At 33.3% G+C, this 14,380-nt stretch overlaps 1 protein-coding gene across 1 annotated transcript; it reads right to left on the reverse strand.

The window, feature by feature from the left end:
* Positions 1-34: 34 nt before the first annotated feature.
* Ip6k (Inositol hexakisphosphate kinase) lies at positions 35-14,008 on the reverse strand. The gene is made up of 11 exons (XM_076908520.1): positions 13,615-14,008; positions 12,847-12,973; positions 12,637-12,760; positions 12,417-12,496; positions 12,116-12,291; positions 11,756-11,961; positions 11,256-11,531; positions 1,207-1,282; positions 887-1,052; positions 569-808; positions 35-470 (listed from the first exon to the last, which is right to left on the reverse strand). The coding sequence occupies exons 1-11, from the start codon at positions 13,735-13,737 to the stop codon at positions 256-258; spliced, it is 1,809 nt and encodes a 602-aa protein (XP_076764635.1). The 5' UTR covers positions 13,738-14,008; the 3' UTR covers positions 35-255.
* Between the last annotated feature and the right edge of the window lie 372 nt (positions 14,009-14,380).

Consider the following 14,380-nt stretch of genomic DNA (forward strand, 5'->3'; position numbering starts at 1 on the left):
GCGTGAAAAGCAAAGAAAAAAAATTGGGGAGAAAAACTGTTTACATAATTTTATTTAGAGTTGTCCATCGTCGACAGTTTGAAATTAAAAATAATCTCGGAACATAAATGATATTTAATTGATGAAGTATGTTTAGTTGCGAGTTTAGAGTGTAGTTGCTTTTAAAAATGATTGTCGGTACATTACGAGGTCATTAAATATTTTCTTGTGAGCGATTGGATAATATTAGAGTTCGGAAATTATAAGCGCGCTAAATCAGTTTCGTTTCAATGGGTTGTATTTAACATTGTTTGTACCATGTTCGCGTGCTTTTAATTTACCGAGTCTTTGCTCGCGTTCGTTCCGAACAAATTCCAATCCTTTCTTCGCAGCTTGTGCGTATCCTTTTGAAAGCGCAACTTCTCCTCTCGCGCCTGGGATATGACCTGTATAACCGACGATTGGTGGTCTTTCAGGCGAAATTTCGTAATCTGTAACAATATCATTTATCTATAGATTAAAGTTGACCAAGACAGTTCATCGCATATGTCATATATCACATATGTAAAGTATATCAAACAGTACGTACGAAACGTAGTTGGTCGGTTTTTAACAGGATGATAATCGTGATCGATTTGAACAGTTATATCCTCTGGTTTCACTCCGGACAGGAGATTTTTAGGAGCAACATTTTTTTCGACGTGAACTCGCATAATATCTTTATTACGATTTCTCAATTTATTCTGGTTTTCACGCCACTCTTTGATACCTTCTTCCACGGCTCTCATAAAGGATAAGCCGTATGTGCTGTTAAATCCAGGAATATATCCTACAGTAAATGAATCACATGTATAATTAATCGTTTTCGATAAGATACGACGATTGTTTCTACTTTCAATCTAGTTACCAGTATATCCCAAGATATACGGCGATGCCTTGATAAAATGCGTTTCATTCTTCCAATCCTTTTTATTGTTGTCTTCTTCGTAAAGAATGGTCGAATTTTCACGCTTATCCCTCCCGGAGTTAGGTCTGTAAGGTCCTGCCTTCAAGATTTTCTTTTCAAGTAATTCCTGCATGAGATGCAACACACTCATCGAAGCTTCGATTAACTTTACAAAAGAACGCTACTCGCTTTTTCCTATTTTCCGCTTGTCTTTCTTTTTAGCTTTTCTACGCACATAATATGCACGATAAAATCCTCGCGTACTATTCGATTGCTCTTACCTTCATAATTTCTTCGGTGCATGCTCCGAATCGCTTTCCAACTCGAAACTTAAGAGTGGGACAGTGTCCAGTATAGCTGAAACAAAACGATGTACGTTTATTAAACGGATTATCGTTTTATTTATGGTGTTGTTTAAATGTTGTATAAATGAATAATCGAGCAATGTACAGGATAATTGTTTCAGAGGTAACAGAAAGCGAGGAACAAACCGTTGAAGTCTCAAGCTCAAACGTTTAAGGCACACGGCGTGAATTCTCGGATTCAAGTCAAGCGCGGCTGGGATGAGCCTTTATCTGTATATTCTATACATACTTTAGACCATCCGCCAGAGTTTCTGGTTACTTATTATAAGATCAATGTCAGAGTGTCTGCGTCATTGCATGTCCGATCGATGAAACCGGATAGATCATAACAATAGCATCACGTTACAACTCTATCGTTAAGACACGATCTTCTTTCTTTAATTGCCATGTGTAGGCATAAAGAGATTCACTTAACAGGTATGCCTAAATACATGTGTAATACATCTACGCATCCACACGTTATGTACTAGAAATCGTTATGTCGTGAGACGTATTTACATGACTTTTCTCAGTGAAGATATACTGTATAATAATGTGCGCCTATATAGTTTACATATTGCATCTTACAGTTTGCACATCGATCGTTTGGTGGTACAACTCGCACATACAATATATCTACACTAATTATTGTAGTTACTGTATCATTTAATCTTTCCTACATCAAGATACGAATTTTACTAGGTAACTGCAACGGTTCTAACGTTTTACATGAATATATCAGCAAAGTATTTTAATATATAATATTATATTATTACATATGTATTTCTGAAGTTAAATTTAACTTAATTTGCATCACAATTGTAAAATATCCCTGTGTGGTGGGGATCAGAATACACCCACAGTATCCCCTGCTTGTCGTAAAAGGCGACTAATAGGGGTAAGAAAGGGTTAAAGAAGATGTGAAGAAGAATAACGAATTTTAGTAAAGAAAAAGGAGAAAGTTTTCCGTTGGGCAAGATAAGAGCATCACGTTCTTCCAAACGCCATTTACTGGCATTAAAAAATCCAATAGTGAACATTAAACCGTAATTAATTGAAAAGGTGTTTAAGCCATTTAGTTCATAATAATTTATGATACCTTAGAGTGTAATTATGTACGTAGACATCGAGTTCTTTCTACAGCGTAGTTTCAATCTTCATCGAGAAATGAAATAGAAAGCGATGCGATCCCAATTATTAGATTCTAATGATCCAATCACTGGTAATAGTCTTCAGAAAAATAAAAGAATAATAGCGAAATATTGTACACGTTCCATTTACTAGTGAAGAATCTCTATACGTATACATCGACTCTTAGGTTCTTCTAACACTTGTTAAAAAGGCGGTTTTCTTATTTATATTTTTTAAAGCTGTGTCACGTGCGCGTATCTGTACGCACATTTCGCAAGCATACATAACAGGTGCTACCATCGAATACTTCATGATAAGCGTTGCAAATTCAATTAATACTGTTCAATAGCAATGCGACATATATATTTACAGCGCGTTTGTCGCGCGCGGTATTCTTTTAAAACGAAAAATAAAAAAAAAGCGAGAAGAAAATGATATTCAAATCAGAACGGAAATCGAATCGTTGCTATTCCCGCAGAAAAGAGTTGAGTGAATTCTTACCCAGGCAAATGAGCGGCATAATTCTGCCTGAAAAGTTGTCTCCTCTGCTCTTCAGAGACCGAATCGAAGGCCATTTTCTGATCGAGTTTGTTTAACGTAATGCTTATCGTATCACGGTACGGCGCGCGCTGACATCGTTTCCATCGTTTTCTTCGATAGGTATCCCACACTTCTCGAGCGCTGTTGTGTTTTTCTTTTTTTACAATGATTCCCAGCGTGAAATTTCTCTTCGCGATTCAAGCGTTGTCAGGTTTTAAACGCGAACGAGAGTGCGGTAACACGAAAGTCGCGCGACTCGTCTAGTTATATGAAACGTACATGCATGCATACACAGCAGTGTAAATAGATATATTTACACGGACACATACCACATACCGAAGCAAAACGTTACGTCTGATGCACGCTACAGTGAAATTATATACGTATACATAATATATAATCGAACTAGAGATGCACTACACAACTCTGTGTACAGAGATGCGCCTACGTGTGTACATGTTTTATTAAAGGCACCGCTCCTGCGTTCCGCTGTTAGCCTTTCGCATGTACTCTTATTTTCAGTGGATTTTAATAGCCTTCTTCACGAATACTCCCCAGCTCATTAAATGCTCGTCTTCAGCAGATACGTTGCATCGTGTTAACGCGTTGTTTGTGTCTTTAGTTTTACAAATATATCTATACATCGAATAATATTATATCGTCTAATTATTTATTGTTACTTATTGCTTACAATTACTTTGTTTCATTCCTATTTTAGTTTGTACGTTCGGCAAGGAAACGAAGAAAAAGTAGAAGAAGAAGTAGGAGTACACGTTTGCTTCATTTTGATTTTAAAAACCACACCAAGCGATAATATTACTTTTCTCGCCATAATTGTGTGTATGTATATATGTTAAAATCGTAACCCAAACTGCAAACGGTTACGAAACAAACATTAGTATCCGTGTAGGGAACTCCGCGATAAGAATAATCGATTTCACATCTGAACACATGTATACGTAAGAAACACACTGTGGATCACATTGTGATTCCCCGACGTAATCGAAAGATCATCTTTTTTTTGGCAGTTTTGCATTATTCGCTCGTCTTTGGTTTGTAGTGTGCAATCATGAACGACGTACCGTTTCTCTTTCGCGTTGTATCGATAACTGGATACGATTTAGTACGAGGCAATGGTCTCCTAGGAATAGCTCAACTTCGTTACCTTTAACGTAAGAAAATCGATACACACCGCATAGGTGGGAAAGAGGAAGAGAAAAGGATGGAACTGGATGAAAATCTGGCGTAATTAGCCGACTTAAACCATGCACGCATTCAGATTTGTAATTTTCTAGTTCAAATTTTATTTGCCAATACGCACAATAGGTAATTACAAGATCTCTACGTCTCATATTCTTTCTTCTTTACTACAAAGAGGGAAGAATATGAGATAACTGTAACTGTTTCAAAAGTTCTCCATTATTCTCTTTTGTTTTGTCATATTGTTATGTGTATTAATTATATGCATATAATTTAATGTCTATTAACAATGGTATTACAAGAATAAATAATCAAAATCTTCTTTATACGTCGAAAGAAGTACATATTCTCTATTGGTAATTAAATGATGAAATGCAAATGTTACAAATCTGAGTTCGTGTATTGACAAGATCTCAAGTTCAAATTCAAAATATAAATATGGAATGCGACTGCGCGCGCAGGTGATAAAGAATAGCGGATCTTACGTCATCGTGTTGAGTCATGACCAACGCGTAGTTGTTGTGTCACCTTGTGCACCGGTTATGCTCGCGTTCGTACTTTTCGTCCGTACTTTAATATTAAGATCACGTTCAGTGAATTCAACAGAATATAAAAATAAATTGTAACACTCTCTTTAGTGGGAATTACAAAGGAAATCACAGTGACACAAACGTATTACATCAAGGAAGAAGTCATTCGTCGTACGCCCAAGCATACGAAGACTGAAGAACGCTGTTATACAAATTACATAGGATATCTTATAATAATTGAATTGTACACCAACTATACATACATATTACTATATATATATGTTTACCCTAAGTCGCAAATTAAGGTTCATTTTTTACGGCGTAGTATACGCTCTTTAGACACGTACTGAATGTCGTATAATTTGTATACTTTTGTTATAATACTTTATCCTTTCTGCGCCATCGATGATGTAATTAGATTTTCACTCTTATCTAATGATCTTCGAAATGATTTTCCGTGGGTTTCAACAGCATCGTTGATGATTTCTTCTATTCAATTCATTTGTCGCATCTTTTGGTAAGTTGCATGGTCATTTTATCATAGTACAACCAGAAAGTGTCTGTATTTGTCTAATAGATCATATCTTAAGCTATTTATGTATGATCCATAAATTGTTTTATATTAATTGGAAAAGGAAGAAAATGTACACGTTCTTTTAAAAGTAACTTTTTTCAAATCTTTTGTATTAAGAATCATAATATACATACAGTAATAATGACATGATTCGCGCATTGATTTCACTCTTTATCTCTAAAATAATATAATACTTTGTGAATGTCAGTTCGCTCTCATACTTCTTGCTGCTGGTATATTCGTAAATTTCACACGTGCACTTCACTTGCGTACTTAATGGGGCTTTGCTAGGTAAAATCACATACTGGGAATACATATGTACAGACCAGTCTCGCAAAAAATAATCACATTTCACGATTTCTTAGAATTCTTATCAATAACGTTTTTAGTACGAATGAACAATTCTTCGCTTGTGTTACCCTTAAAATTCATATTCCGCTTCACTTTTTAATACAAAACTTTGTGGTCCTGTACATACACACGGATATATCGACCGGGTGTGTACAAAATTTTAACCTTCAGTTAAAATTTCTAGAAGAAGTCGTCTTAAGCTATCAAGACCAGTTAGAAAACCACAATCTGGACCTTGATGTACCATGGAAGTTGAATTGCAACCCATGGTAGAATTGTGAACGAATGTTGTATGCGCAAAATCGATGATTCTTACATCGACTTGAGCCTCTTGTGATTTCTGTTGTACATTTTTTGACCGATAAGGATAAGACATGTACCTGTGAATGAAAATATTTAGTTGTTTCATATATTACTATTCTTTCTTCGGTACTTTCAGGAGATAAACTTCCTTCAGTACAAAATTTTGATTAACATCCATACCTGTTCGACATATTAGTACATTCCAGACCTCCTTCTATTCTCTTTTCCCTCTCGTAAAGATGGAACAACCGTCGCTCGTGTCTTTGTTTCTTCACTCCAGAATCCGAACTAATTTCAGTATCAGAACTAGCATCTCTTGTTTCACTATCCGAATTGTGTCCGAAACAAAATTTGTCGCCTGATGTTCCATAAAGCATCCACTGTTCGTATCTGGGAGACTGAAGTACTCTATCGATCAAGCAGTCCGTAGATTCGACGAAAACGGTCTCCTCGCTACCAGGATCAATCAGTTGGTCATCGCATAGAAGACATTATTAATTACTATTGCTTGTTGGATATGTATATTCTTAACAGAATTAGATATTAGAACGCGTAAAGGATTTAATATAATATAAGGTGCGTAAAAAGTTCGCAGTGTCAGTAGTAACTGACTCGGTCATTGGTGTGTCCTGTACAAAGGTGTACAAACTAATTGTACTTACTTTATTCCATTATTTAATTAGTTACTCTAGCATAATGTAGTTTGAATAAAAGTATTACAAGCTTGAGCTGCTGTACAAAAAAACAAGATGCAATATATGTTTGAAGAGAATCTATTAACTTATTTTCTTTTACTTTATTACTATTGAAACGAACGTAACGAATTTCGTTCTTTGCATCTTGTTTATATCATAATTTATACATTAATTTCAATTGAATAAAATCATGTGAACGTATGTAGTAACGTGTTAGTGGAATCTATCGGAAGTTCGATTGCGAATGAGGGTAATGATATCAAAGGAACATGTTCTTATAGAGATATAGTAAAATAATCTGTAATGTTCGAATCTAGTGTAATTAGATTGTTGATGGTCCTATTGTTTCAATTATAACATACACTTGAATTCAAATCTAACGAGGGCGGGGGTACGACGAAGTTTTTACGCAACCCGTCATTAGATTTCGCATGGATACAATATATAACCTCTTACCATCTATAGTATTAATAACCCTTTTACTGCCCATAGACCGTAGCGGGCATGCAGGCCCTGTAGGTCATATATTTTCGAATAAAAGTGAATGTTTTATATCGCAATATACAAGATGCAGAATAAATGGTGATTTCTCGAAAGAAATCGTTTCTTTATTTTGTAGTGAAAAGCCTGAATTCCTATTGGTCTGGTAATCGCTATTACTCGAAAAAAAAGACCATTTCGAGTAGGCAACATTTCATTTTTTTAGCATATTCAGAATTATAATTCGTCAGTGTATTCAAAATTGTAATACGTTCAAATATGTTATGTATAACCAATGAGAAACGATGCCACTACACGGACCTACTTCCTATTGGTTGGCCGCCGGCTACATATGTAGTGTCAAACAATGGCGTTAGGATCCAAGAGACTGTATCCACAACAAGAATCGTTTAAATTTACGGTATTATAGTTACAAATATTGTTTACAGTCCTTTAAAAATTTTGTGTTAGTTATAAGCTACTACATCGACAATGTGATTTAGAAATAATGATGCTTTTGAATCGAATTTTCTATTTTCTCGCAAAAGCATGCATCCACTCTACATTCTATATGTATATTGTTAACAAAATAACTAATCAATAATCGTTTTGGATTTTATGTAACTCTTCACATTTTATGGCTATTATAAATAAGTGTGATAAAACCTATTGAATTTCTAATATATATGTATGTATAAAAAATTATATGTAAAAAATGCACCATTTACTGAACATCTTGTATACTTGATCTCGTTTACTGCGCACAATATAAATTTAAATTGAGTTAAATTAAAGAAAAGTATGTACGTTGTGTATATTCATTGAAATGTTCGGAAGTACTATGCATTGAACCTAGCCATACACTAACATTCTTTCTGTGTGGACAATTTGTCATCGGCGGAATTCATTTAGAACAGATTTCTTAGAGGAAAGTATGCGTTTAGCATATGGCTAGCTATGCAGTACATAGAGTAGGATACAGAGCACGTGCAGACAGTCTCTTGCATTCTGATGCCTTGTGTGGTACTAACATGAGCATATGCCGGTAGCCGCCCAACAGGAATTAGTTTTATTTAGTGGCATCATTTCTCATTGGACAGCTTTGTCTGTAGTGTCATATAAGGCATCTGAATCCGACAGACTGCTGTACACGTACATACATATGTACATACATACATACGCGCGCATGCGAGTGCACGTATGTAGAGGCAAGGGGAATGTAACATAAAATGCAACACTATTGAAAAACAAAAGCATGGAAAACCAAATAATTCCTGATATTCTCGATTGTAATGTCATTATTATTTAGAGCGCAATGTATGGATATTCAAGTGTCTCTTGTCCACATATTTTTTAAAACTATCTTATCATATCTCGTGAGAGATGCACATTTTAAACGATTGAATGTGTACAGACTGTGCCAATGATTCTGTCCCACTGTTTAATATAAACACAAACATATGGTGACAATGTGATTCAATAGAAAGTAACATATTACTAGGAAAAGCTATCTCCCATCAGGCAGTCATATTTAGTTATTATATGTTTGTGATAGTGTTATGCAGTGTAATAGAATTCTTGGTACAGCCTGTAACTGTAGTTATGTTGATTTTGGCTGATTTTATAATAATAACACAAATGTAAGTCGACGGCTATTTAATGAGAAATAGTTCTCTTAAGTACTATCATTTCTCATCAGTTAATTGCTGTCATCTGTTTGTATTAGTATAACAGAATTTGTCAGAATCAACGTAACTATCTGTACATGCAAGTTACGAAATGCGAAAAAGTAATTAGATGTAATAAATCCAAGAGAATCTAAAGGTTTACTAAATACATTATCCGATTTGACTCGTGGAGAACCATTTTATTCTAGTAAAAAAGACTATTCCTGTATTAATACACTACATCTTATGAAACATTCTTCCTATGCATATCCATATATGCATATATATAAGTAGATCAAATAGAAAGTAGTGCTTCCAATTTTATAATTCAACAACGAATGACAACATTAATACATTGCTATTTAACACTCATTTTTTTGTTCATATCTTTATTACATATGTGATAAGTGAGAAATAATGATAGAAAAAGATTGTATAATTCAGAAACTCACACATAATACTCACTACAATGCAATCTTCAATAGTAACAAATTTGTTCACAACATGCCACTTAAATCATACAGATCATTCATTATAAAACTTTACTTTACAAAGTATAAATATACAATCTATTTGCACAATTGCTTCTGACTTATTAACTAGACATATAATAGAGATATTAATAAATAAATAAATGTTTACAATGCATCATGCTGTCAACCATTGATGAATCATAAAATTAGATGCATTACTTCTTTTTGACCTAATGTGTATATAAATATAAATATATGTATATGCATGACATAACATACACTGTGATTTTCATAACAAATTTACTGGATTGCATTAGAAGCTTATCAGTATGGAGAATTTGTTACAAAAATCAGAGTCCAAATGTTCCTTCAATTTCTTTGGCTTCAATATGTACATATTTGGACCCAATTACTTTTGTAGAGTTGTACTCTACTCGTGAGCAACAATATACCTACGAAAGGATTTTGAAATCCACCATTTTCAGCTCTGATCCTCCCCTAGTAAGAAACTGATCGGGCTCGATTAGGAACTGGTATTGCCGTGCTTTATTATAGTTCGGCCGTAATAAAGAGTAGTTTTCTAAAAAGTGATGGTACACAGAAATATACATGCTTAAATTAGGAAAATATCGCACTATCAGTTTATTAGTGTAATGCCACGATAAAAAGTAGCCCATGATTTCTATCCCATCTTGATGAATTCCACAGGCAATGGATATGAGCATTTATGCATATAATTTATGCAAGTATAACGAAAAATTTGGTATGCCCATATTAAAATTTTCTGAAAGATTATTGAGTCAAATATTGTTATTGAAAATACTAATATATAAATAATGGGGAACCATTGTAATTGGAGTATAAATTGTTGTTATAACTATATGTAGAAATATCTAGCTGCAATAAATCTACGAATTAGCTGTCCTTTAGATATTTAGATGTTGATTGACAATTGAATAATATTTGCACATACTTGGACAAGTATAATACATGTATAAGCCAGTATAATTCAGTATTATTACTACTAATATTACTACTGTTAGTACTATCACTAATAGTACTAGTTTTGTACTATCGATAGTACTTTTTGTATTCATACACTAAAATGCTGAACATGCGATATTTCCTCTAAACTGATTTCAAAACAATTTAGTTGAAATAAGCAATTTGAATGCATTGGAAATCATTGTAACTAACCCTCCAATTTTCTGGTGGAGTATGATAATACGTATTTAGTACATGTATATATATACTAAACATTTCCTCTCTCTATATATATGATTGTTCTAAAATCTTTGTTTTTTATAATGAATGAGGAGCAAGTGGCTTACAATAACTTTTGATATTAGAAAGAAAAGTAACAGAAAAGAATTTGTGCGCACACTTGTGTGTGTATAACTAAGATTTATTATAAATAAAAGATAGTACCTTGTAATTGTGTAAAAACATACTTCACCAGATTATACATATTCTGCTTTCTATTCAAGATATTGATAAGAAAATAAAGATGTGCTATTATGTTTGACCCAGAATGTTTGAAACAAGAGAAAAAGAACTTATTAATTAGATTTCTAGTGTTGTAACACATCAAAATAATACATGATAAAGAAAAGAAAAAATAGAATATATGAGTAACCAAATAAAAGAATGTACTGAATAAATGAACTACTTGATAATTAAACATATGTATATATAAATGTACAATTAAAGACTTTGCTAAACATTTTATTATAGTGTCACAACGTTAGAAATTTAATGTAGGTCCTTCCATACTGAATCGTCTGATATTTTCTTCACATGTTTTGTTAAATGGATTTTAAAAGAATTGTGAATATGCACATTTAGGTAAGCTGCTGTTGAGGTACATAGTACCTTTACAAAAAAATTTTTGTATTCATTAAAAGACTAGTAATTTATTCTTAAATTTATGGATTTCAATAAATAGGACGAATCGGGACAGAATGACCAATAATTTAATTTTGAAAAGTGTCAATGAAAATATATATTCATTAAAAAACAAAGAAAGATAATCGATGACAAACCTTGTAGGGTAAAAAGAGGCGATATTTTTGGCCGCTATTGCTGTTGCTTCGCCAAATCCCCTGTGCAACGTAGTTTGGCTAATTTCCTCTTCGATCGAAACATTACAGTCTGTGGAACTGTTACTAATGTCACTGTCGTAACACCCGTCCAATGTATGAAGACCATCACTGACAAAACTAGAATTGGCCGACTCTTCGTCCAGTTGTAACACGGGCGATGAATTACCAAATTCCGAAAAATCCATTTGATAACCCTCGTAAACGACTAACAAAGAACTGAAACGTGTTTAAATACAGCACGTATCCAACTTAGAATGAGAGAGTGAGAGAAAGAGAGAGAAAAAGAGAGTGCGAGTGTGCTTGGCTTATTCAGATAGTGTTTTCTTGGCGTATTTCAGATAGTGTTCTCTTTTAGGTTCTAAATTACAATATTTTTCAGATATTTTTGGACGCCAATACTTGAAAAGATGTCGATATTACATATAATTGAGGAAGCTTACCACGAATAAAATCTATAGCTGCTTTGCCTTTCGATCGCACATCGTAATTGTTCTAATCGTGATACCACTTTTTCGATAACCATAGTTCGTAAACAAAAACCGTTATGAAAAAATCGATACAACGCCGCTTTGAAGCCTTCTTCGTTTAACTCCCTGCCCCAATATTTATCTTTTTTCACGTAATGATCGGTATCGACTTGATAAACCTATAACATACTTAGTTATTTACTGTTTAATTCTAAAAAACAATTACTACTATTTTTATTATCACTTACATATACGTATAATATTATTTACAACATTTAGATGTTTAAACAAACTATTATAACATATATGAAGTGTATATATAGAACAACGAACCTGCATTCCACATAATCTAACACCTAAGGAAGCCGATGTACTAGCAGCACACTTTGCAATTTGTTTACTACGTTTTTCAGCAGATGCATCATCACCATGCTGTCTGGTCCCCATTTTAAGATCCAATATGCATGGATGAGTATACTGTGATGTTATATTTTCCAACAAAAGGAAATCTGTTTTGATAGAGACAAAATATAATTTACTAATAACAGTACAATTAAATTTCATCAGCATATCATTCATTTATTTTCTCTCTTCTTACATATAACATATTTAACTTATCATTTACTGTACATACACTGTCTGTTTGGTACATTGTCTAAATGCATTCCTGGTTTTAATATTCCTGTTAATGTATTGTCACGATGAATTTTCATTCTGAAAGAAGAGAATTGTGGCAATTAATTTTAATTAAAATTGATATGTACATAGTTATGCATACATTGTTATTAACTTAAATTTTAACATAATTCCAAATAATATTAGTGTAATTTACTAAAAATCATATGAGAACAAACCTCAGTACATCTTCTCGTTTCCTTTTACTTGAACTGTGACCTTGTCTGTTATCCTGTTCTCTAAAGCTAGGACTGTAACGTTTGTCTAATGTAACTTCTCCACTATTGGAAGCTTGCAAAACACCTAAAACATTGTACAATTGCACTGTTGTACAACAGAAGTAACAGAATAAAAAACCAAGAAAATGAGATATAATGAAAACAGCTTACCTTTAAATTTTGGGACAAAAATTTGTATATCTTGTGGAATGTTTTGATAAAAGTCAAGTTCTTTGCAGTTTAATGGTTTACAGATGGTATTCTGATTGAGCAATAATAATCTTGTATGCCCACCAACCTATAAATATACAAAAGGAAATATAAATTCAATAAATCCCCTTTAGACTTTCATATGATCAGCTCATAGCTTATTATTCTTGAAGTCAATGGATTCAAAAGGATGCAACTACCAAAAAATGTCTGAAAAATGCTCTTAAATCAAATTAGACTTGTAATCAAAATGTCTTATTCAAAAAAGTAACAAGTTCATTAATGAAAAAAATCTGATGCCTTGTAAAAACTATGGCATATGTTAAGGAATTATTTCAGACTTTTCCATTATGAATCCTACATGTAAGGAGCTGATGAAGCTTTCAAGCATGTAATTTTCATTCATATATTAGTATTAGTTTTTTTTTAACAGGGCAAATTGTCAAAGTATTATATACATGCATTGTTTCATTTTATTAATATAGATTTATTTAAGCATAAGGTGTATCTTACATGACAGTGTAACATTTTCATTAAGAACTACATATGGATTTGTTGAGTGAATAAGAATTCGACATGATTTACAATAAAAATTACATAGAATTAACGATAGCTTCCTTAACACTGAAAACAATATGGTATGGTACATAAAATAACATAACAAATAAAAAACGAACTGTAACAATAAAAACAAAAACACTTTCAGATCAGTTCAAATCGTGGCCTTACCTGATTTTTAAGTGGCAATAACGCGACTTCCTCGTCATTCTCCTGCAGGAAGGAGGAACTATTTGCACTGTAGCACTGCGATTTAGTTTCTCCCATACCACAAACACCCGACAAATATACCATAACCGCTAATTGTAGCTCACAAACAAAACTTAAACACCAAAACAAATTCTTGTACGATTTCTATCTCTATATATTTTGTCGATACGTTTCGCTCCCCATTCAATGTTACTGGATAGCTTGCTTAATACATTTTTCTTGAATGCGTCAGCATGTATGATGGACGAGGAAACACTACAAACATAAAACGAACTTCTAGATGTTTTTACTGTTATTTTACGGTTAATTTTTTGTAGAGAAAGACATGTAAAAATTATCACGGTTAGGCACATACACACACAGTACCTATTATGGGATCAGCTGTGCATAGTTGGAATGCAAATTTCTTTTTCGAAGGACGTGTAGATGTTAGGAAAGAGAATTCTAGGAAAATCACACCATCTGTCGGTGAAGAGATTAAGTATACTATACGTCACGTATTCGTATCCGAATCAAGTTCCTCTTGGGATGAAAAATAATATTATTCGAAGAACAGATGCTTCCTCGATAGTAAGAAGTTACGAAACTCTGAGCAATTAGCGTACGGTTACCATCACAACAGAACTTAATCGAAAAGTAAAGCAGCAGACAATAGTGGATGTCATAAATGAAGTCCAATCGTTGTACTATAGCTATAATTAGGGAATTCAACTTTTATGACTGTGAC

Source organism: Xylocopa sonorina, chromosome 18 (assembly GCF_050948175.1).
Source record: "Xylocopa sonorina isolate GNS202 chromosome 18, iyXylSono1_principal, whole genome shotgun sequence".
NCBI classification, from domain to species: Eukaryota; Metazoa; Arthropoda; class Insecta; order Hymenoptera; family Apidae; genus Xylocopa; species Xylocopa sonorina.

Excerpts from the sequence above, each read along its gene's own strand:
- Ip6k (XM_076908520.1), bottom strand. The coding sequence starts at position 13,737 with ATGGTATATTTGTCGGGTGTTTGTGGTATGGGAGAAACTAAATCGCAG. Across the intron at positions 11,532-11,755 it reads AGCTATAGATTTTATTCGTG|TTCTTTGTTAGTCGTTTACG; the intron begins GTAAGCTTCCTC and ends AACACGTTTCAG. Across the intron at positions 471-568 it reads AAACCGACCAACTACGTTTC|ATTACGAAATTTCGCCTGAA; the intron begins GTACGTACTGTT and ends ATATTGTTACAG.